Source organism: Bos indicus x Bos taurus, chromosome 2 (assembly GCF_003369695.1).
Source record: "Bos indicus x Bos taurus breed Angus x Brahman F1 hybrid chromosome 2, Bos_hybrid_MaternalHap_v2.0, whole genome shotgun sequence".
NCBI lineage: Eukaryota > Metazoa > Chordata > Mammalia > Artiodactyla > Bovidae > Bos > Bos indicus x Bos taurus.
This window is the reverse complement of record NC_040077.1, coordinates 109492338-109516121: the sequence shown is the minus strand read 5'-3', so window position 1 is coordinate 109516121 and position 23784 is coordinate 109492338. Positions and strand designations below refer to the sequence as shown.

The window sequence follows — 23784 nt, the reverse complement described above, 5'->3', positions numbered from 1 at the left end:
TGTGAGCAATGTTGAAATAGTTAAACATCTATAATATTCAATTCTGGCAGATAGTTAAATAAAATCATTGATCTACTACATGCAATACCAAAAACAAAACAACTGTTTAACCCAATCATATCCATTCTGTATAAATCCCTTTTTAGTCATGAGTACTCAGAATTTTAAAACTCCCTCAAAATATTCAATACAATACAATAATATTCAAGAAGTAAATGTGAAGAGACCCACAATCAAAAACCTCAGCAGAGAATTGTAATGCGTTGGTAATAACTGCAATGGTGAATCTTGTAAAGCTTCTTTTTCTTCCTCTTCTTCTGAGCTCCTCTGGCCACGTCAACATAACAAAAAAGACAGGGGGGCACTGAGCAGTTATTACTGTAGTCATTTCAGCCACATAAATCATGATTTGTGACAATTCAGGCTGGCAAGTCGTTTGGATGACAATGACTGGCGACGCTGTTGGAGTTAATCAAATGATGATTTAACATGTGTTTCTCTTGGTCTGGCCTTGGCTTTGGAACATATTTCATTCGTTCCCTTATAACCTTTGCTTCTAAATGGAAAAACAGCAAGTGTAGGATGTACATTGAGTTAATGAGAGAATCCCTAACTGGGCTGTGATCCCCCTAAAAAGAGGGGACTTGTCTAAATCAGTTGAATAAAACCTTAGAGTGCCCACCACTATGATCTGTCTCTGGCTAGCAGTCACTAAGTCTCGTTTTATTTTCTTCTGGGTAGAACCAACTTTGTGACCAAACTCTTTTTCCTTCAGGAACACACTACTTAAAGGGTCATCCATTCTTATAGATGCCGTCTTTCTACTGAAGTTCCTTCTATAAGCAGATAGTCTTGGGTTAGGTGCATAGGAAAGACCCCCATAAAGGATGCCCTTTGTCAGAGAGCATCATTGAGACGGGAGTGTGAGCCATGGTCTTCTCCCTTCCTAAAGGCAACAGTTTTCACATTTCCCCTGTTGCACTTAGTATGTGCTCGGCAAATACTTGCTATCAGTGTTACTAATACTCTTATCATAAAGGCTTAACGAAAGTATTATAATAATAATAAATGTTTGTTCGAACATGAATGGTCAAATGAATGAACAGATGTGCATACCTACTAATGGATGACTTTTTTATGTAATGATTCAAGTATTAAATTCAGACGATGTAGTGTGAGGCGTGGAAGAAAACATAGCTGCTTCCTTTATTCAGTGCTCTGACCTTGTATTTGAAATCAGTGGGTGTGTAATGAATGAACCACTAGTCTTTATGCACCCCAAATGTCAAGGGGCAAAGAAGGCAATAGCACAACTCGTTAAAAAGGTGGTCCTTCTTTGAAATGCCAGGGGTAATCAAGTTCAGTGTTATGGTACATGTCATCACTGTGATTAATGTATTATCAGTGGTGAGGATGGAGCATTATATAGTAGCATTTATTGCTGCTCTATAAACCCATATATTTTCAGTAATTTTATATTCAAGTTCAAGGCAGGGATTACGTGTTTTTAAAAACACAGGGAATTCCCTGGCATCCAGTGGTTAGGACTAAGCTTTTTCACTGTTAGGGCTCAGGTTCAGTCCCTGTTTGGAGAACTAAGATCCCACAAGCTGCATGCTCAGCAGTAAAGAATCCGCATGCCATTGTAAGAGACTCGGGTTACTATCAGTATTAGTAACACTGATAGCAAGGTCAGGACGATCCTTGGAGAAGGAAATGGCAAATTGCTCCAATATTCTTGCCTGGGAAATCCCATGGACAGAAGAGCCTGGTGGGTTATAGTCCATGGCGTTGCAAATAGTTGGGCATGACTTTGTGACTAAACAATGACAACATAATGATAATATTAAAAAGTAAAAACATAATTATACCCTTCCTACATTTAGTTTATCTTCAATATTTGGTTTTCTTGATATTTTTTCTTTATATTATATATGGTTGTAATTTTTTTTACCTTACACTTGTTTCCTTTCTTAAACTTTTGTGCACGTGTGCTCAGCTGTTCAGTCATGTCCGACTCTTCACAAACCCATGGGTTCTAGCCTGCCAGACTCCTCTGTCTGTGGAATTTTCCAGCCAAGAATACTGGAGTGGGTTGCCATTTCCTTCTCCAGGGGATCTTCCCAACCCAGGGATTGAACTCACATCTCCTGCATCTTCTGCATTCGCAGGCAAATTCCTTACCACTGAGCCACCTGGGAAGCCCCAATATAAACTTTTATATATTAGAAAAGTAAGAAATAAGAAAGACTTATCAAAATAAATCTTTTAAGTTCTGCTCAACACACTCATATGTATATCTTCAATAAATTTGGAACAATAAATTGAAAAGAAATCAATCTTTAATCTCAAATTTTACCAAAGAAAGTCACGGTTATTGATATGTGAAATTTAGTTTGAAATAAAAAGAAAATATCCACAAAATTTGTAGACCTCTGGGGATTAGATTGTTTCCTTGAAACAGTCTAATTGTTTTTGAAGGCAATATTGAAATCCATGATTTTTTTTAAACATAGCAAATGTTCAGTGTCTTGAGGGGAAGCATAAGAACAAAGGTTAGAGGTGAGAATAAAGAATCTTTATTTAACAAACTACATATTAAATATGTATGTAGTGATTTGCATAGTTTGCATGCTGCCTTCTATTTTAACATTGTTGTCCCCTATAAAGTTGAAATAACTTATTTGTGTCTAGCAGTTCTCTGCTCTGATTTATTATAAATATGTATTATTAACTCACATCTTAGAAAATTGTAAAGGTCAAACTAAAGTTTCTAACTTCAGTGTGATCAATTCTGGTAGTAACCTCTGGGCTTTAAGATTAGAATAGATTCTAGTCTCTTTCAAGAATACTGAACCCCTTCATTAGTCCTACCAGTCAAGTCACTTACATCTAAATTTGGAAGCCTAACTGCCTTTGTTGGAGCTCTTAACAATTCTCCCCTGAGAGAGAATCCCAAACTGATACCACCGAAGATTAGAGCTAGCAGCCTTCATCTGAGTCAGTTCCTTTACGAGTATTCAGAGGAGGGCTTCTTCTAAGCAGTTTCTGGTAGTGGAATTATGCCTTATGCTGAGTCTACTAATTAATTTTCTTCTCCTCCATGTTTGTCTTCTTTGGAACTTCCACTTTGTCTTCTTTGGAACTTCTGCTGTTCACATTGAATCCCAGCAAATTCTCCGAAGAGAAATAGCTCCTCAAGTAATTAGACTGTCTGTTTTTGAGGCAGGCAGGAAAAATAATAAGTCATTTCTCTATTGCATTCTTTTTTGCTTGTGTTCAATAATTTTTATGGAGTTAATTTAAATTTAGCAGGCTTTATGTGAACTTGCTTCTAGAGGATTTATTGCATCTTATGTGAAAACCGTCTACGACTGACATTTTAGAATTACCTACCTATTTATGGGATTATACTGCATTCTGTTCTCGAAAGAGCAAGTCAATTTTTGGTGTAGATTTTTCTGTAATTTTTTCCCCTCTTTGTCTATTTTTATGAAAGCTAACTCCAAGGTAGGAGTAGAAACAATGGAAGGAAATAGAGGGTAGAAGATAGGACAGAACTGTGATTTGCTGTAGAAGATCGTCTGTCTGATCAACTATTGATAGAAAAAAGAAACCTCAAAACCCAACTCAGTGATTTACTTAATTTTAAAAATGTGTTTACATATTTTTAAAATAAAATGATCTTGTCCAAATAAGCTGCCAGTGCTATGAGCCAGAATTCAAGGTTTTCCATGTCATGTTAACAAGGGAAATAAAACACTGAACATGTTATCTCACAATGGTTTTGAAATTATATCCAGTTCTATTAAAAAAGAGACAAAAACTGGAGTTTGATATATTTATTATACGTTTTAAAATTTATGGATTATCTGCACCTTTTCAGCCTGTTAAACATCCTACTGTAGTATAAGTTACCCTTTTAATGAGCAGTTAATACACACTGGACACTGTGCTTCACTTCATATTTATTATCTCACTTAATCAGCACATCAACTCTCAAATCAGGCTGCATCCCTTTCTTAAACCATTGGTACAAAAGAATAAACTTTTTATTAATTATCTTACCTCCTGGTATGGTAATTTGACTCAGTACTAGATTAAGGACATTTACTTTTAATTGGTTTTCCAGGAAGGTTTTTGAAAGGCAATGTTTGGGGTGACTGCTGCAGGGTGTATGACTTTCTTCTGATTGGTTTGTGGTGAGGTAGTGTTCCAGGAATCATAATTATTAACTTTCTGATTTCAATCAGGCTGGGGTCTCTGGAGTTCCTGTTTTCCATCTGGGTGGGGACCTGCGTTCCTAAAGAACTCAGAGATGTCTATCCGATTGTCCTGTATAGCCCTGGAGGAGGAACCTGGGCTCTGTCTTATCTCTGAACTATTGTTCAAGTAATTTTGCTCAATTGCCTTCCCTTTGCCTCTGCATTCTATCATGTCTCAGATTAGTAGCTGCTTGGAACTCCAGGAGACACTGCAGGATAACAGAGATCTAGGAACCTTGGATTCCAGGCTTGATCCTGGTATGTTGCAAAAGGAGTGGGGTGGTCAAGTCATTCATCTCAAAAATGAATATGTTGCACTAGATTTAATGTTGACAAAGTGTGACCCCCAGATCTGACACCTGTTTTTATGATCTAAGAGCTAAGAATGATTTTTATAGATGGCATTTACAATTGATTTAATAATAAGGAACACTTTCTTTGAACTCCAATTTGTAAAATATCCCTCCAGTTAGGAACTCCATTCTCATGAGCAAATAGCACTTAATTGTTACTATTATATTTTGAATTCTATCAGTAAAAACTTGTAAAAATTTCTCACAATTTTATCTTGTTATACAAGTACCTTCTTAATATCCTTGGTCTTCCTCTTGGCCGACAAAGCCTAAATTATTTACTATCTAGCTCTTTACATGGAGAAGGCAATGGCACCCCACTCCAGTACTCTTGCCTAGAAAATCCCATGGACAGAGGAGCCTGGTAGGCTGCAGTCCATGGGGTCGCTGAGTCGGACCTGACTAAGCGACTTCACTTTCACTTTTCACTTTCATGCATTGGAGAAGGAAATGGCAACCCACTCCAGTGTTCTTGCCTGGAGAATCCCAGGGACGGGGGAGCCTGGTGGGCTGCCGTCTATGGGGTTGCACAGAGTCGGACATGACTGAAGCGACTTAGCAGCAGCAGCTCTTTACAGGGCTTCCCAGCTGGTTCAGTGGTAAAGAATCTACCTGCCATTGCAGGAGATGCAGGAGACTCAGGTTCGATCCCTAGGTTGGGAAGATCCCCTGGAGGAGGAAATGGCAACCCACTCCAGTATTCTTGCCCAGAGAATGCTATGGGCAGGGCAGCCATGGTTTTGCAAAGAATCGAATGCAACTGAGCGTGCAGGAGAGCTCTTTACAGAGATGTTTGCCTATTCCTGGATTAGATAATCAGGAAATTTTCTTAAAATAGTCAATTCAAACATGTATCAGGAAAACCAGTTGTAGAAGGCAGATGACTGGACAGTGTGGTTTTGCCACTGTTTTGCTTTTTCTGAATGAAATAGAGTCGGGTGGTCCGAAAGCATAGCCCCATTTCCCTGTAACAACTGTGCATCTTTACCTATAGCTTTCAAAAGCATGAGAAGAGATTTATATGCCTGATTTATAGATTCAACTACACTGCCTAGGTTAGAAAAGCAACCTTGCCTTGGGCACATTTTTAACCTCTCTGCCTCAGCTTTCCCATCTGTATTGTGGGGGATCTGTTATTGTTCACAGCTTCCCCAAAGATGGCTGGAGATTGCACAGTTTAGCAAAAATCTGAAAGCAGAAACCCTCTTTCCCACTGCTATCCACTACTAAGTCACTTCAGCTGTGTCCAACTCTTTGTGACCCCAAGGACTATAGCCTTCCAGGCTCCTCTGTCCATGGGATTTTCCAGGCAAGAATACTGGAGTGGGTTGCCATCTCCTTCTCCAGAGGATCTTCCCAACCCAGGGATCGAAGGCATGTCTCTTACGTCTCCTGCAATAGCATTGTCAGGCAGGTTCTTTACCACTAGCACCACCTAGGAACCCCAGAAACCCTCTTTAGAGACGTCATTTTATTTTTGTTTTTATGTTTTTAAACTTTTATTTTTGTATGTATTTTTCTTTTCTTTTGGCTGTGCTGTGTGGCATGCAGAATCTTAGTTCCCTGACCAGGCATTGAGCCCTTTGTCCCCAGCACTGGGAGCACACAGTCTTAACCACTAGACCACCAAGGAAGTCCCCAGAAACTTTCTATGACAGATTTCTTTACTCTTGAGAAATCCTCTTACATTCAGTTCAGCTGCTCAGTCATGTCCAACTCTTTGTGACCCCATGAATCACAGAACACCAGATCTCCCTGTCCATCACCAACTCCCGGAGTTCACTCAGACTCATGTCCATCGAGTCAGTGATGCCATCCAGCCATCTCATCCTCTGTCATCCCTTTCTCCTCCTGCCCGCAATCCCTCCCAGCATGAGAGTCTTTTCCAGTGAGTCAGCTCTTTGCATGAGGTGGCTAAAGTACTGGAGTTTCAGCTTTAGCATCATTCCTTCCAAAGAACGCCCAGGACTGATCTCCTTTAGAATGGACTGGTTGGATCTTCTTGCAGTCCATCATATAATATACAGTTTAACAAGTGAATCAATTAATCTGAAACTAACTTGGTAGCAATAGCTTCCCTGGTGGCTCAGACTTGTGGGCTTCCCTGATAGCTCAGAGGGTAAAGAATCTGCCCGAAGTGCAGGAGACTCGGATTCAATCCCTGAGTTGAAAAGGTCCTCTGGAGAAGGGAATGGCTACCCACTCCAGGATTCTTGCCCGGAGAGTCCCATGGACAGAGAAGCCTGGTAGGCTATAGTCCATGGGGTCACAAAGATTCGGACACATCTGAGTGACTAACGCTTTCACTTTCAACTTGGTGTAATGGCCATTACTTAACTTTGATATATTTAAAACAAATTCCTAAGCATATTGAAGCTACTGTATATTCAGTACACAAAAGGCAGAACTTCCCGTAGTACAGGTCTGCATGCATGCCTGCTCAGTCGATTCAGTCATAGCCTGTCCTTTCTCCATCGGATCTTCCCGACCCAGGAATCTGTCAAGGGTCTCCTACATTGCAGGCACATTCTTTACCAACTGAGCTATCAGGGACGCCCACGAGTCTGGAAGTGTGTGCCTAATGTCCCACCCACACAATACAGTTAGAGGGACCCATAGGCCTCCCAGAGCGAAATGTTCCCCCAGAATCAGTTTGTATAAACGGCTCAGATTTCCCCAGGGGAGCCACTGTTGGAATTTCAGCTTTGACCTTCTGGAGACTCCAAATTAAAATGCAAATTCGTTACCTAGGAAGGTAATTTTTAACACATTAATGTTTATTTGTTAGTACTTTAGCACAAATTAGGTTTTTTTCAAATTAGGCAGCTGCCTAAGAGCAGTGCTTAAATAGAAGTGAATCAGCCTCCCAGAGGTGGGCTCAGGGTCAGTTTGAATAAAAGTCCTTGGGTGATGGTGTTAAATCCCCCACCACAGTCAGACCCCATCATTTGCAAGAGAGTTGCGCACTCTCACTTGTGTGTGCGTGCGCACACACACACACACACACACCCACAGGAGACTTCATAGTCCAGACTCTAGCATAGCATTGCCCAATAGAAAGATAGTGTATGGGGTTTAGTAGCTAAATTCAAAAATGTAAAATTTAAAAGGTTAAATTAAACTTAATGGTATTTTATTTAACTTAGCATATCCAGAATATTGCTTCAATATATAATCAATATAAAAATTATTGTTATTTCTCCTTTTTGAGTACTAAAGCTTTGAAGTGTGTGTGTGTGTGTGTGTGTGTGTGTGTGTGCTGAGTCGTGTCTGACTCTTTGTGACCCCATGAACTGCAGCCCACCAGGCTCCTCTGTCCATGGGATTTCCCAGGCAAGAATACTGGAGTGGGTTGCCATTTCCTTCTCCAGGCAATCTTCCTGACCTGGGGATCAAACCCTCATCTCTTGCTTTTGAAATATTGTGTGTATTTCACACTTATTCGGACCAGGCACATGTCAAGTGCCCCGGGGCCACCTGTGGCCAGTCCTTACCTTATTAAACAGGGCAGCTTTGAAGGATGTGGACCTAGAAAGTGGGTTATAGATATGTGACTGATGAAGGTAGCAACCGGATGGCCCGGGGGTGAACAAATAGAAGATAGGACCACCTCTGTTTCTCCAGCACGCAATTATATCAATGTCACATTTTTGCTTGAAGTCAGTCATAACTTTGTATAACTACATGAAAACTTTTAGAAGAACCTGATGTTGACCCCACCACTTAACTGTGTGACCCTGGACAAGTTACCCCAAACCGTCAATTGTTTCATTTGCCAAATGGAAAATGAAAAGCTTCAATCTCACAGGATTGTTGTGAAGATTAAATGAAATAATGCATGTAAACATTATAAATGATCAATGAATGCTTGCTATCTCATCACAATTGATATGATCATTAGCAAGTTTTTATAAAATAGCTTAAAAGATGAACTATAAAGGCAATCAGGTACTATCAATCTTTCTGTATTTCTCTAAAAAAGGAGAAAAATGACTAAATATTTATATGTAATGACTAGTTCCTTAAATTGAGCAGTACACCTCGTGTGTGTGTGTGTGTGTGTGTGTGTGTGTGTGTGTGTGTGTGTTAGTCCTTTAGTCATGTCTGACTCTTTGTGACCCCATGGACTGTAGCCTGCCAGGCTCCTCTGTCCATGGAATTCTCCAGGCAAGAATACTGGAGTGGGTAGCCATTCTCTTCTCCAGGGAATCTTCTTGACCCAGGGATCGAACCCGAGTCTCCTGCATTGAAGGCATATTCTTTATCGTCTGAGCCACCAGGGAAGTCCATACCTCATCTGTACACTAAGAAATCCTGCAGATACTACCTTGCCTTAAGAACTATTTTGTTACTGTTTTTAAACAAAAGTAGTTATATGTAAGTGCTGTATTCCACAAGGAAACGTGTACAGAAGATTATCCTGCTACTGCATGGTATTGAGTGAGGCAATGATAGAAAAGTTTTTGTTTCTCTTCCGCACTCTCATTTATTAGTATCTTCTTTTATTTAAAGGCAGCAGAAAAAAATTATTAAGGCAAAGCTAAAGGAAAAGAAAGTTTTGCATGGCATATATGAACTAATTTCCCCGCAGTGGCATATATGAGCTGTCAGGGAAAGCACTCCTTCTCCTGTACCCCATCTAGTGAATCCTCACCAGCAAGAGGGCAGAAGGAAAGCATCTCCTGGGTGTGCTCTCTCCAAACCCACTTACCATGTCACTATCCTTCAAAACTGTAGTGGAATAGTTTGCATCTAAAAGAGAATGATGGAAAAGCATAGCACATGTCAATGCTTGCTATACACGTTTCATGGAGATTTTGTTTAGAATGGAAGATGCAGTGTAGATTTTAAGATGCAAATAAGTGGCGAATAAACATGGGATGTACTTACACATTCATGCACCAAATGCTGCAAGGCTGTGAACCACACAGAGCAAAGAAATGTACTCAGCCATCAATTTAGAAGGTCATTTTGAGTGTAGGCAGTGAAATGGCTATGTGCATGAAAAACTACTACTATATTTTGAGAGATCCTTTCTAAGAATCCTGAAATATTAATAACATGGTCTTAATGTAGTTGAAGACAAAAGAATGTGTTAAGGGTAGCAAGGGTTGCTGAGAGTTGCACAATGACAATTTTGTGTTTTCTACTGTTGCTTATAAAAGCAAGAGGAAAAGAGAGTAAAAATAGTCAGTGTGTTTCAAGAACAGCAGCTTTCAGTATCCCCAGTAGATATAAAATTCAGTATTCCTCAAATGAATTCACAAATACTTACTCTTGGTAACATTAATATACTAGCTTCAAGGAAACCAAAAAGAAGTATAAAATTGAAAACTCATTTCTTCCTTAAATGAGCATGCATATACACAACTGATTTTTGAACTTTAAGAAATTCAGGACATCCTTCAATTTTATTTTTGTCAACTAGAAATTTAATTTTCTAACTGAAGGTATTCTTATCAGAATAGACATTGAGGAAGCAGCATGCCTTTTTTCTTAACAAGTTTTTAAATGTGTTCTGTTTCCACATTGCAGCGAATCAGTCATAGACCAATTTTTTTGTTTTCAATATTCCACTCCCATTTTTAGTTTTTACATTTGCTGCCTGATGAAGGAATGTTCACAAGGATCAGTCAGGAACGTGGAAAGCTTTCCTCCCATATCCAGATGTGAACAAATAAAAGCAATTTATCGCTTTGGCCAGTCCCAGCACGGAGCGACCAGTTTCTACAAGTTGCCTTTGTGGGCTGTGACTGGCTGAGTGACATGTGACCCAGTGAGTTTGTGTCAAGTTCAAGAACCCATTGTGTTTGATGTGGGAGGGTCAAGTTGAACCCTCAGTGCTTCTTCCTGCCAAAGCTGGACTTTTTGATTTTAATCGAAAATGCAGGGTCATCTTTAAGCGTGACCAGAAAGCACCTTGCATGTTGAACCTTGTCTAATGATATGATGTGTATAAACTGGAGACACCATAAATCTCAGCCACTGGGGCAACTTGTTTTTCTAAGATGCTCTGTTCCAGTGAAAGACAAAAGCAAATAAGGGAGAGATTGATCTCCGAGCGCTTTTATTGTCGGTGCTATACACATCATAAAGTTTTGGCCCGTTAAAGGAAGTTCCATAAACAACATTAGTTAATAATGGTGAAGTCACTGTGGACCTTTCTGGAGCTTCTGCTCAACTCCCTTTCCGCTTGCCCGTTAGCAGAGCATGATTAAGAAAATACCAACAGGATGTGCTGGAGGGAGGAACAGACTTCAACTGGAAGCCATACGGATGCTTGTCGGATGAGTAACGAGATGGGGAATGTGGCCATATCTCTCAGAGAATCACACAGTTCTGTGGATCTCTTTTTATCTTCTGGTTTGAATAAAATCTGCTGACTGCTGGCACGGTTGGTCTCTTGCGGTGGTCACGCTAATGGAAAAGGGCCTTCTCCCAGCTGATATTTTTGATAGTATGAAAACACCCAAAGTATGTGATAAATGGGGGAAAAAAAAAAACTGAGAGTGAATCATACTGGAAAGATTGTGAGTAACTGTCACATTTTTAATGGTACCTCTGGTCTTATAAAATAACTGTATTTTTAATGGCCTTGTCACTGTGGGTTTAATATGGATGGTGTGGGTCAATTTTTATGTGAGGTTGAGACTGATTTGGGAGGTGATCTTGAAGGGCATAGGGGAGATAAAAAGGGAGAGCAAGACCCTACTAATTATTTTTTATTGTGAGGTTTCCCAGAATTATTGAGGTTTTCCACATTAGTCAAAGCAGCCCTCAGTGTCAGCATGATGTTTATAAAGATGAAGTCATGGAAAGCGGGTCAGGTGCGTGAGGGACTATATGGTCCATGTTCTCCCCACCAGTCACTGGGCTGTGTGTGCAGAGGGAGGGAGGTGTTGAAAAATGGAGGAAGGGGAAAACAGGAGGGTTTTATGAAGTTGAAAATAAACACGGAGTATCTGCTGATCTTAAAAAAACTTAACATATTCCAAAATGTTCTGTGGGTAGTTTATATTACTTTCCCCTGAAATCATGATCTACGTCTTACCAGCTCTTTTATGCTTGGTTGCTTATGTTGGTCTTTCACTTTGGCTATAATTAAGAAATAATCACCTACAAATTTTTGGTTGGCACTGAGCTACACTTCCAACTGGTTGGTTCAAGACCGTGCTCTTAGATTCCATAGCATGGGGCCAAAAGTACGGGCTTTGGGGGCCGAACACTTGCAGTCAAAGCTGGTCCCTGACATTTACCAGATGCGTGGTCTGGTGCCGACAATTTACTGCTCAAAGCTGGTATTCCTCATTTCTAAGGTAAGGTTAATAACAGTGCCTGTGGAAATGGAGAGCTGTAAAGATCAAACAATGTTGTGCATATGAGCATGTAGGAAGCACTTGGGTAAACTTTAGGTGTGATTTTATTGATACAACTGGTTTTAAGAAAATTTTTTCATAGGGCTTTGCCACCTGACCAGTCATGTTAAAGATTATTAAAGAGTGGTTGTTATCAACAAATATTTTGGGTTGTTTTACCTGCATCTCCAGCCAGATGCTCACTTGTTGTTCAGTCACTCAGCCGTATCCGACTCTTTGCGACCCCATGGACTACAGCACCCCAGGCTTCCCTGTCCTTCACCATCTCCTAGAGCTTGCTGAAACTCATGTCCATTGAGTCGGTGAGATTAGCAAAAAATATCTCTTTCTGAATCAAGGAAGTGACATCTTGCTTTGCTTTGTTAACTAGGGGTTTATATTGGTTTGTTTTTTCTGCTTCCCTTTAGCTTGCAAAATCGGATATTACAAGGCCCTCTCCACGGATGCTGCCTGTGCTAAGTGCCCGCCACACAGCTACTCTGTCTGGGAAGGCGCGACGTCATGTACCTGTGACCGAGGCTTCTTCAGAGCAGACAACGATGCTGCCTCCATGCCCTGTACCCGTAAGTTATACACTCATCTCCCATGTCTTAGATGCCAGCAGCTTCCGTTACCATCACTGGGGCACTTGTCAGCCCTTCTCCCAGGATAAGGGTGCAGGGGGGCAAATGAAATCAAACGTACGTCTTTTCTCACTCAGAGCAGGAGAAATGCTTAGGAAAAGAATGGCTCATTCTCACTGAGTTTGTTGCCTTCAGAACGCACAGCTGCCGACAGACTAGTTTTTGTAGCAGAGATGGTATGTTCAGGGGTTGTGTGACAGTGTAATTAGAGCTGAGATGGGAATTTATAAACGGTTTTAACATGTCATCACGGACTCTTGGGAAGCTTGGCAGCTGAAGGGGAAAGCGGTAAAGGATGGGATCACGTGTGGGCAGGTGGTTTCAGTTCTGTGTGCTGACCTCATGGCTTGCGATGTCATTTCCCTTCACTCCTTTTCTTCTTTCCTCATAGTTCTGTGTTCATAACATTTAGGCCTGGATCCTTGTGAATGCTTGTTGAATGATGGGCACTAAACACACGCTGGGGTAAAGAATGAATGGGGTTGGCACCTTGGGATGCAAGGGAACAGAGAACTCTTTCTCACACTTTATATGGACACTGGTCCTAAAGGTTACTATTAATTTCATTCACACTCTGGGATTCATAAATCCTGCAACGGCTATGACCTTGACCAGAAGAGGGAATGGTGGACCTGGGTGCCCTTGTGTTCTCATTGGCCAAGTCTGTGTTTGGAGGGTCAGAATCGAGTGGCCAGGCACAGAGGCTTTGCACAGGTTTTGGCTTTGTTTCCCAGCCCACTGTTTAGTACCCAGGTGACTGTTGGAGCCTTTTAAGTCTCAGTGTCCTCATCTGTCCAATGGACTAATAATAGTACCTCCTTCACAGTTGCTCCTACTCAACACTTCACATTGTTTACATACTGTGTGAAATGCATAAAATCATGCTAGTTGATAGATTTTAGGTTTTACTATCACTAAGACTTCCATTACTTTGTTTCTCAACTACCATATAGTCTACCTTGGGTGGCCTGGAAATAACACCGCAGACAGGAGTATTTTCTGATTTGGAGGTATTTGGGTCAGTGGTGGAGGCATTTTCTTGCCCAGTCAAGGACCACATTTAAAAGGAGCAGGTGGAGAAACTTCAGGGCAGTCCCAAATTTGTGCTGAAATTGTCCTACCCTCAGGAGTTCCTCAGAGAAGGCAATGGCACCCCACTCCAGTACTCTTGCCTGGAAAATCCCATGGGTGGAGGAGCCTGGTAGGCTGCAGCCCATGAGTTTGCTATGAGTCAGACATGACTGAGCGACTTCACTCTCACTTTTCACTTCTATGCATTGGAGAAGGAAATGGCAACCCACTCCAGTGTTCTTGCCTGGAAAATCCCAGGGATGGGGAATCCTGGTGAGAGATTATCTATGGGGTCACACAGAGTCGGACACAACTGAAGCGACTTAGCAGCAGCAGCAGCAGCAGTAGCAACAGCAGCAGGAGTTCCTTTCATAACCAGAGATGATAGTAATTATAATCATGATAACAGCCACCTTTTTATCATCACATCCAGGTAATGTATTAGACACTTTCCATTAACCTTATCATAGGGCTCACAAGATAACAAATATATGAGATAGATATTATCTTCATTTTAGAGAGTAACTGCCAGCCCCAGTGTCCACCCCAGCTGAGTGATGGCTCTGCAAGACCAGAAGACTTTGCAGAGTTTCTATTTATTTGGAGGCACTCTTACCCCTCCCCCAGCTCAAGCGCAAACTTCCAGAAGGAAGGTTATTAGGGCCAGCCTTAGGTGTGAGCACAACTGGGCAAAGATTTCCTCATGTTCTTTCTCTGTTCCTTCCGTAGACTACCTGCTTCCCCTGGATGCCAGGGCGATTTGATATGCTCTAGTCCCAGCCTTTTTCTTTTCCAATCTAAATATCCTTCTCTACTGTTCCATTGTATGAGATTAGCTTAATAATAAACTCTCCTCTGTCTCCAGTTGATTCTCCCATGATTCTCCAGTTGTGATTTTAGGTCACAGTAGCAAACTCAAAGGGACTCTGTGGGACAACAGTGTGCTAACTGCCCTCAATTTGCATCATGCAGCCCAACTCCTACTTTTCAAACAGATAAAGTCTTTCTCTAGGCCAGGGCTTGACTGTGTCGAGAGTTGGACTGTGAAGAAAGCTGAGCGCTGAAGAATTGATGCTTTTGAACTGTGGTGGAGAAGACTCTTGCGAGTCCCTCGGACTGCAAGGAGATCCAACCAGTCCATTCTGAAGGAGATCAGCCCTGGGTGTTCTTTGGAAGGAATGACGCTAAAGCTGAAACTCCAGTACTTTGGCTACCTCATGCGAAGAGTTGACTCATTGGAAAAGACTGATGCTGGAAGGGATTGGGGGCAGGAGGAGAAGAGGATGACAGAGGATGAGATGGCTGGATGGCATCACCAACTCCATGGACGTGAGTTTCAGTGAACTCCAGGAGTTGGTGATGGATAGAGAGGTCTTGCATGCTGCAATTCATGGGGTTGCAAAGAGTCGGACATGACTGAGCGACTGAACTGAACTGAACTGACTATGTCATGAACCTCATAAAAGTCTCCTCTGATGGCAAGACAACCTGGCTTTTTCTCCCAGGTGTTTTTAATCTTATGATTCTGATCTGTTGTCTAGCATCCTAGGGGACCATGGGCTGATCACTCAATTCCTGCAGCTTGCCATGTGGGAGTTTAGGGAGACCCCAAAAGTTGGTACATGCCTGAGTTACTGGCACATTTGCCATATGTGTACAAGTGGTTTCTGAACACTTGAAATTTTATGTTTTTGTAGGAATTAAATTGTCAGCTTTACCTTAACTATGCAAATAAGAAAAGGAAAATATTGATTTTAGCCTGTGGGTAGACCTGAAAGTTTTAACACTAAAGTAACTTCTGCATTTTTCAGAGACTGGTTTCAACAATGAAAGAAAAATGGCTTTTTGGGTCATTGATAAGAGACCCATGAAAGCACCAAAGCAACATGTGATTGTCTGACATTTTCCTAATGGGATCCTTGGGTTTATTTCATCTCTGACTCTGAGTTAAGAGGAAACATGGTACTGATGTTAACACCACACACTTGTGAGGCTATTTAATCTCTTCAAGCCCTAGTTACAGTTCAGTTGAGTCGCTCAGTCATGTCCGACTCTATGAGACCCCATGGACTGTAGCACACCAGGCTTCCCTGTGCATCACCAACTCCTGGAGCCTGCTCAAATTCATGTCCATCAAGTTGGTGATGCCGTCTAACTATCTCATCCTCTGTTGTCCCCTTCTCCTCCCACCTTCAATCTTTCCCAGCATTAGGGTCTTTTCAAATGAGTCAGTTCTTTGCATCAGGTGGCCAAAGTATTGGAGTTTCAGCTTCAGCATCAGTCCTTCCAAAGAATATTCAGGACTGATTTCCTTTAGGATGGACTGGTTGGATCTCCTTGCAGTCCAAGGGACTCTCAAGAGTCTTCTCCAACACCACAGTTCAAAAGCATCAATTCTTTGGCGCTCAGCTTTCTTTATGGTATGACTCTCATATCCATACATGATGTGGTGGATCATGGAAAAAGCCATACTGGAAAAGCCGTAGCTTTGACTGTATGGACCTTTGTTGGCAAAGTAATGTCTCTGCTTTTTAATATACTGTCTAGATTGGTCATAACTTTTCTTCCAAGGCACAAGTGTCTTTTAATTTCATGGCTGCAGTCAGCATCTGCAGTGATTTTTGGAGCTGAAGAAAATAAAGTCTGTCAATGTTTCCATTGTTTCCCTATCTATTTGCCATGAAGTGATGGGACCGGATGCCATGATCTTAGTTTTTTGAATGTTGAGTTTCAAGCCAGCATCAGAGGGCAAACAGAATGAAAGCCCCACTTTGCTCATCTGTAAAATGGGATTCTCACTAACTACCTGTGGAATCATTTTAAAAATTAAACAAGAAGATACTTGGAAAAGTCTGGCACAAGATATGGATCTAATAATTGTTTTCTTTTCTTTTATTCCCAGCTGGTCACTCCCTTCTCCAAACTACCTCCACAGCAGATGGCCTATGCATCTCATTGCCCCTCTAAAGAGATTTTCTCACTTGACTACAGTATTAGGGTAGGACTCAGACATTAGTATTTTCAAAAGTTGCCCTCCTTATTCTACTGTACAGACAAGGTTGAGATCACTCCTCTATGAAGTTAAAATTTTAAGTTTTTTTTTTAATTTGATAAATATTAACTACACAAAAGACTCTTAAGACTCTGAGATACGGCTAATCTGTGAGGTTTGCTAATGGATAGACTAGTGAATTAACCAGCAGAATTAGAATCCATTCTGGCCCGTGGCTCTTCCTCTAGATCTCTCCCATCCTGGTGAATAGTGGACCTGCGTTGTCCAACATATTAACCACTAGGCCTATTTTAATTGGCACATTGCAAGGACTCAATAGCTACATGTGGTGAGCATATTGAATGGCACTTCTAGAAAATATTTCTCCCATCACAGAAAGTTCCATGGACAGACAGTATGGTAGCAGATTTTTCAGTAGAGAAAACAGTGGGAGTTTCTCAGAGAACTTTTTGTTCAAAAAACCCATGAAATGAAGCCCTTCCCCTTTGCCCCACCCCCAGGTTTATTGGCTTCTCTTGACAAGATGTGGGGATGGAAAGGAACATAAACATCAAGGATCCTTTCAAAGTGATTCCAGCCTCTAATCAGCTCTTCCCAGTTGGTTAAGCCAGGTGACAAACCCAATTCGCTTGCGCTGACAGCCATGGTAATCAGGGACCTTCTTTGTTCATTATGCTGTCTTTAACCCCAACATTCTTATGCAGCCCTGCGTTTAGTGATCGCTCACTGTGACGGCAGACTAATGAAGAAATAAAACACACTCTCTGAGACTCATTCTTCTAGCCAAAGAGAGAGACTGCTCCACTGGCTTGTAAAATCAGGTTTTTGTTCACTTGGCGAATGATTAGACCAGGTGAATACAAGTCGTATTGGCTAATTTAGAAGGAAACACCTAAGACGTTCTTCATACCATCAGCATTGCTGGAAAACTTCAGAGAATTTAATGGCGAATAAACTTTATCTCTTGGAGGACTTCTTGGCTGGAGCCTCTGGTTAGGTGGACATAAATGGCTATGAGTGAGATAGGCAGGGTTTCAATGGAGGCATCACATAATTCAAGAAAATAATCCATACCCGTTAGAATGGAGAGTTTTAACAATGCTTCTTAAAGGTGAACGTGCATAGAAATCATGTGAAGTCACCTAAGGATTGGTTGGAGAGGTCAGGCCTGACTTTCTGCATCTCACAAGTCCCCCAGATGCTGCTGTTGTAGTGGACTGTCTTTGTTTTGTTGTTTAGTCACTAAGTCGTGTCTGACTTTTGGTGACCGCCCCCCATAGACCGTAACCTGCCAGGCGTCTCTGTCCATGGAATTCTCCAGGCCAGAAAATGGTTGCCATTTCCTTCTCCAGGGGATCTTCCTGACCCAGGGACAGAACCCAAGTCTCCCACAATGACAGACAGATTCTTTACCGTTAAGCCACCCGGGGAGCCTGGACCATCTTCAGGCAGTAGGAATTTAGAGCCTCCCTGCTGGATGACATGTGATGGGAGATGTGCTCTTCGATGCCTGTCACTTACAGGCCATTTCTTCAGTTCAGTGGTAGCCCTAGTGGAGATATTTCAAAGGTTATGAACATTCTCCCTTAATGGAAACTGAGTACTTCCTTTGTCCCTCAGATGAAGAAAATCTCCTGGTTTGGAGTTGCATAATCAAACACAGGCACTGTAGTCTCCACAGGTTACTAGGTTACAGCCAAAGAGTGGAAATGACAGTGTTCTCAGACACACGTGTCAGTTAAAAAGTCGACAGGGTTTTTGGTGACTTTGCCAGCAAGACAGACCTCCATAATACAAGGATGCCATCTAAGCTGATGAAGGGGTTTTGATTTCATGAATCATTTCTTAGAAGAAATTTCAGTATGATTTTTAAAAATTGAAGTATAGTTGATTTACAGTGTTTTAGGTGTATAGCAAAGTGACTTGGTTATATATCTATATTTCTTTTCAGATTCCTTTCCATTGTGAGTTTTTACAAGATACTGAATATAGTTCCCAGTGCTACACTATAGGCCCCTCTTGTTTATCTATTTTATGTATAGTCATGTGTATCTGTTAATCCCAAATTCACAATTTATCCTTCCCCCCATCCTTTCCCCTTTGATAACCATAAACTCGATTTTTATGTCTGTGACTCTATTTCTGTTTTGTAAATAAGTTCATTTGTATCATTTTTTAAGATCCACATATAAATGGTATTGTACATCTGTCTCTCTCTGACTTACTTCACTTAGTATAATAATCTCTAGGTCCGTGTTGCTGCAAGTGGCATTTCATTCTTTTTTATGGCTAATATTCCATTTAAATATGTCTGTGTATATATACCGGAGAAGGCAATGGCACCCTACTCCAGTACTCTTGCCTGGAAAATCCCATGGACAGAGGAGCCTGGTGGGCTACCGTCTATGGGGTCGCAGAGTCGGGCACGACTGAAGCGACTTAGCAGCAGCAGCAGCAGTGTATATATACACACACATATACACACACATCTTCTTTATCCATTCATCTGTTTTCTTATCTTGGCTGTTGTAAATAGTGCTGCTAGGAACATTGGGGTACATGTATTATAACTTTTCAACTTAAGAGTTTTCATCTTTTCTGGAAATATGCCCAGGAGTGGGATTACTGGATCATGTGATAACTCTATTTTTCGTTTTTTAAGGAACCTCCATACTATTCACCGTAGTGGCTTCACCAATTTACATTCCCACCAACAGTGCAAGAGGATTCCCTTTTCTCCACACCCTCTCCAGCATTTATTATTGTAGATGTTGTAATGATGGCCATTCTGACCAATAAGTGTGATTTCTGTTAATGAGATTAATGTCCTTTAACTTTGCTGCTCAGCAGCCCCTCCCTTCCAGATCTCGTTTCCTTTCTCTGTACCTTTCCTTGTAGTCAGGAATGTAGTCTGGTGATCAGCAGTGCTAGGAGACCAGTGCAGGGCCTTGATGTCTTAGTTATTCAGTTGCTTGTTCAGTGATTCTAGTGAGTCTCCTTTTCCCTCTTTGGGAGACCAAACCACTATTAGATTTAAGGTAACTTTCTGATTCTTTCTTGTGTTTCAAAAGGTATTGAAAAAACGCCTTATAGCAGAAGCAGATTGGCTTTGTATGTCTAGGACAAAATAACTAATTTGTTATTTTGCCTCTTTGACTTCTGAGCACCATTACTGGAGCAGTTTTCCATCCTTTTCAATTGGAAATCAGTTCTTGTGTTGTGGGGTCTTTATTTAACTTGTTTGATGAAACTTATTAGGGCCTCATGACTGGGGGCAAACCCACTCCAGGACTCTTACCTGGAAGATCCCATGGACAGAGGAGCCTGGTAGCCTACAGTCCATGGGGTTGCAAAGAGTCGGACAGACTGAGCGACTTCACTTATTTTAGATTGCCAACGCAAAGGGCCTTCACGAATCTGTCTGTAAGTGAACACCCTTGAATAATTCAATCAGCTATGCCAAACAAACAAAGAGTGATTGATTGATACTTTGATATGGCCTAAAATATTCCAAAATTACAGCTTTTAAGACAATTTGTACTGGAGGAGCTTAGTGCTAATGAGGGCACATTTACCAAGATCTATGAGGAAAGGTCTTGATTTGAGAAAGCTTTCTGTAGGTATACGTTATCAAGAAATTGAAACAGTCCAGCTCCAAACAGTAAAACACCACTTATTCTGTCTTTACATTTGCCTTTTCTAATTGAATTTATTGCACCACTGTATTTCCTCCAGAAAGTGTATTGTTTTAAAATTACCATTTCAGTTCTACTAGTCAAAGCCCCTCACTTCTAATGCTTTCTGACAGTTATCAACATAATGAACCATAATGAAATGATGAGCAATCTTCAGTGGAAACCCAGTGTGGATCCCAGTGGTGCTGTGTGACTGTGCTGTTAACATTTGAATGCAAATTAAAATAACATCGTCCTTACTTGTTTCCAAGGTCAAGAGAATAGAGAGATTTTTTTTTTAAGTGCTTTAATTTTGGAAATCTCATATCCATTTTCAAGCAAGCCCTTGAAGGTTCCACTGATGTTCAGTTCAGTTCTCTACCCCCAAAGATTTACACGCTCACATCGGCTAAGGGATGTATGGAGGGGTGTCTAACACAAAGCTTTGATGTTATAAACCATAGGATAAAAGGTAGCCTTTGGCTTCAAGTAAAGTACATTTTCTCCCACCCCAAAGCATATTTCTTTTTGCTTTAGAACTACAAGTAACTAATAATGTAATGATTGGAGGAAGGACATTTATGTGAAATTGATAAATGAGAATGCGGTTAGTTCTGGTGACAGATCGGTTAGTAGCAGAGTGAGAATAAAGGCCAAATATTCCTAAAGTTGTGTCCATGAAAGTGTTTCAGAAGATCCATTGGTTGATCCCTAACCATTTCACATTTTATTATCCCGGTAATCATTTTTTTAGAACATATTTTTATGAAAATTCTTGTATCTAAGATTTGGTTATTTCATGTCATTTATCAAATTTGCAATATTAGAGTGCAGTTTCATGCTACATTTCATTTGTCATAGGACAGAAACGCAAATTGAGACATCAGCCCCCCCCACCCCCCGCCCCCGCCCCGCCATTGCCAGGTCATGAGACTTGGTTTTCAAGGCAGAACATATGGTCCACTGCCTGTTAAGCCAGTTGATAGGCCAACAAATGTGTGTCCTCTGGACCATAAAAGCTGGTCAAATCAACCAAAGACATTTTCATGATTCATATGCAACCTTCTATCCATTCCATTTCTAGACTGATTTTTTAGTTACAGCTTTAGTTCAAGGTCTGATATCAGTTAGTGAGTAAACTACATCTTTGTTTCTTCCTTTTGGGTTACCTTGTAGCATTTTGACTGTGAATAGGAAAAATTACCTCTAAAGAAATTAAGTGCATAACTCTTGTCTAAAGACACGGATATGGGGTGGATGGTGGTGGGGAGGAGAAGCACCAGGTGTGCTTAATGGAAAGCACTAGATGGGCTGCAGGCTGATCACTTGCCATTTGGTAAAACTTTAAAAGTTCTAGGTTATTTAAGGAAGATCAGATATCATCTTATTGAATTATCTTTTGAAAATGCTCTTTTAGCCTCCATCTTATCCTCCAACCTACTTCTGGTTTTATACAGATTACTTATCAGGATTAATAGTACATAGTAGATTCAGCTGGGAAATGCACATGTTTAAGGGACAGGATTGCGAGCCCAAGTGAAAGACTTGACTCAACTGCCAGTATCATTTAGCCAGGTTATTAAAATTTTTCCATCACCATGAATAATTAAGAATGGTTTGTTATCACCCAGGCCCTGTCATTTCTGGGTAGCATTTTTGACACTACTCATAGAAGTCATACCCTGGCTGTGCACAGCGTGCTTCTGTGAAACAAGGTCAATTAGGCACTTTCCTGAGATCCCCTGGGGTGAGAAGTGAATACCTTCTCTGCTATCAGCATTTTGATTTTGCCGTCATAGTTGACTCTTGTTCTACAAGCCATGTACAGCTTGGCAGAAGATGGACCGAGGGGAGAGCCCTGTTGCATGGGTAGAATTGCCCCCCACCCTCCTGTGACCTTCCACCTAGGAAAGAGCCTTTAATAAAAACCCCTGCTCTGGACTGGAATGTAGGAACCAGGCAAACAGCACATCTTAGCTAAGACCAGAGCACCTGACAGGAAGTAATGCCAGCAAACGTCAGCCTGAAGGGCAGAACAGCCAGGAGAAATGTGAGAGGTCCCAGCTGGGGCCACAGAGAATGTGTAGATACACTTCATTTTTTTCCTTTGGATTGTGCATATCTCTGGGAAGGGGATCCTTTTAGCCTTTGAATCAGGCTTTCTGATCCTATCATTGCACATTATTGACTGGGTGAATTTGGGTGAGTTGCTTCACTTCTCCTATCTTAGTTTTCGATCATCAGATTGCTTCGGGTAACACATACTTTTCTACCAGATGTGATTATGGGGAGCAAAGGAGATTAAGGATGAGAAAGAACTTTGTAAGAGATGAATTCACACGCTAGCTAATTCTAAAGCAAAATATTCATGCTTTTTTTTAAAATTACTTTTCATGTGCTTCCTTATTGTGACTTCTTTCTGGGTAACTGAGAGTTGACTGCGTAGAGCACTTCAGCCATAAACTAGTCATCTTAGAGAAAATTCAACCATAGTTAATTGGTAAATAAAAAGCAAATGGTTCCTGGGTATAGAATGGAAAAAAAAACACTAGATATACTGAAAATAAGTGGTAGCAAATTTCAGTAAGGAGTGACCTCGACTGGGAACCCAAAGTTTTTTGGGGACAGCAATAAAGGATTGATGTGTTTGCAAGACTCAGATTTTTAATAATGGGCCGTTCTGCTTTGGCTCTAGCTGTTGTTAAATGCATGAACTGCTGTGATAAAAGGTTACGCCCTGTGCCTACATTTCAGAAGAGGTGTCCCAGCAGCCGTTTTCATGTAAACTTACCCACAGCAGAAAAGGCTGAGAGAAGGCAATTAGCAGTGACAACATATACAGCTGTCAGGGAGGATGCATGACTTTGTTTGAGTCACAACTTACACACCCCAAGTGTTTATTCTGCCTTATAACCTGTCTTGCAGCTGGAAAGAGATTAACAAAGGCTGATCTGAAGGGTTAGAGGGTTTTACAGCTAAGGCACTGAAGTCTTATTGACCGTCAAAAAGTTGTCTGTGATTAATGAAGCCTTATGGGACTCAAGACCCAAGGCACCTCTTCCTCAGAAGCTCTGTCTTGCACTGGTTGCCTCGGTGTATCAGAAGGGTGGCAGGAGCCCTTCAAGAAATTGATCACTTACAAATTACATTTCTGTCTGTGCTCTGGGAGAGTGTTTCTTTCCATATCTAGAATTAATTTCAAGACACAGGCATTGAATTTTCATACTCTTCATGGGGTTCTTCAAGCAAGAATACTGAAGTGGCTTGCCATTGCCTTATCCAGTGGATCATGTTTTGTCAGAACTCTCCACCATAACTTCCACCGTCTTGGGTGGCCTCCATGGCATGGCTCATAGCTTCATTGAATTACACAAAGCTGTGATCCATGTTATCATTTTGGTTATCTTTT

General features: G+C 41.1%; 1 protein-coding gene across 2 annotated transcripts in view; it reads left to right on the top strand.

Moving 5' to 3' along the window:
• EPHA4 (EPH receptor A4) overlaps positions 1-23784 on the top strand; it is a 161942-nt gene that overhangs the window by 52803 nt on the left and 85355 nt on the right. For both annotated transcript variants that reach the window (XM_027514515.1, XM_027514522.1), the window contains exon 4: positions 12402-12557. In XM_027514515.1, coding sequence (XP_027370316.1) covers positions 12402-12557 — 156 coding nt within the window. The remainder of the gene's footprint in view (positions 1-12401; positions 12558-23784) is intronic.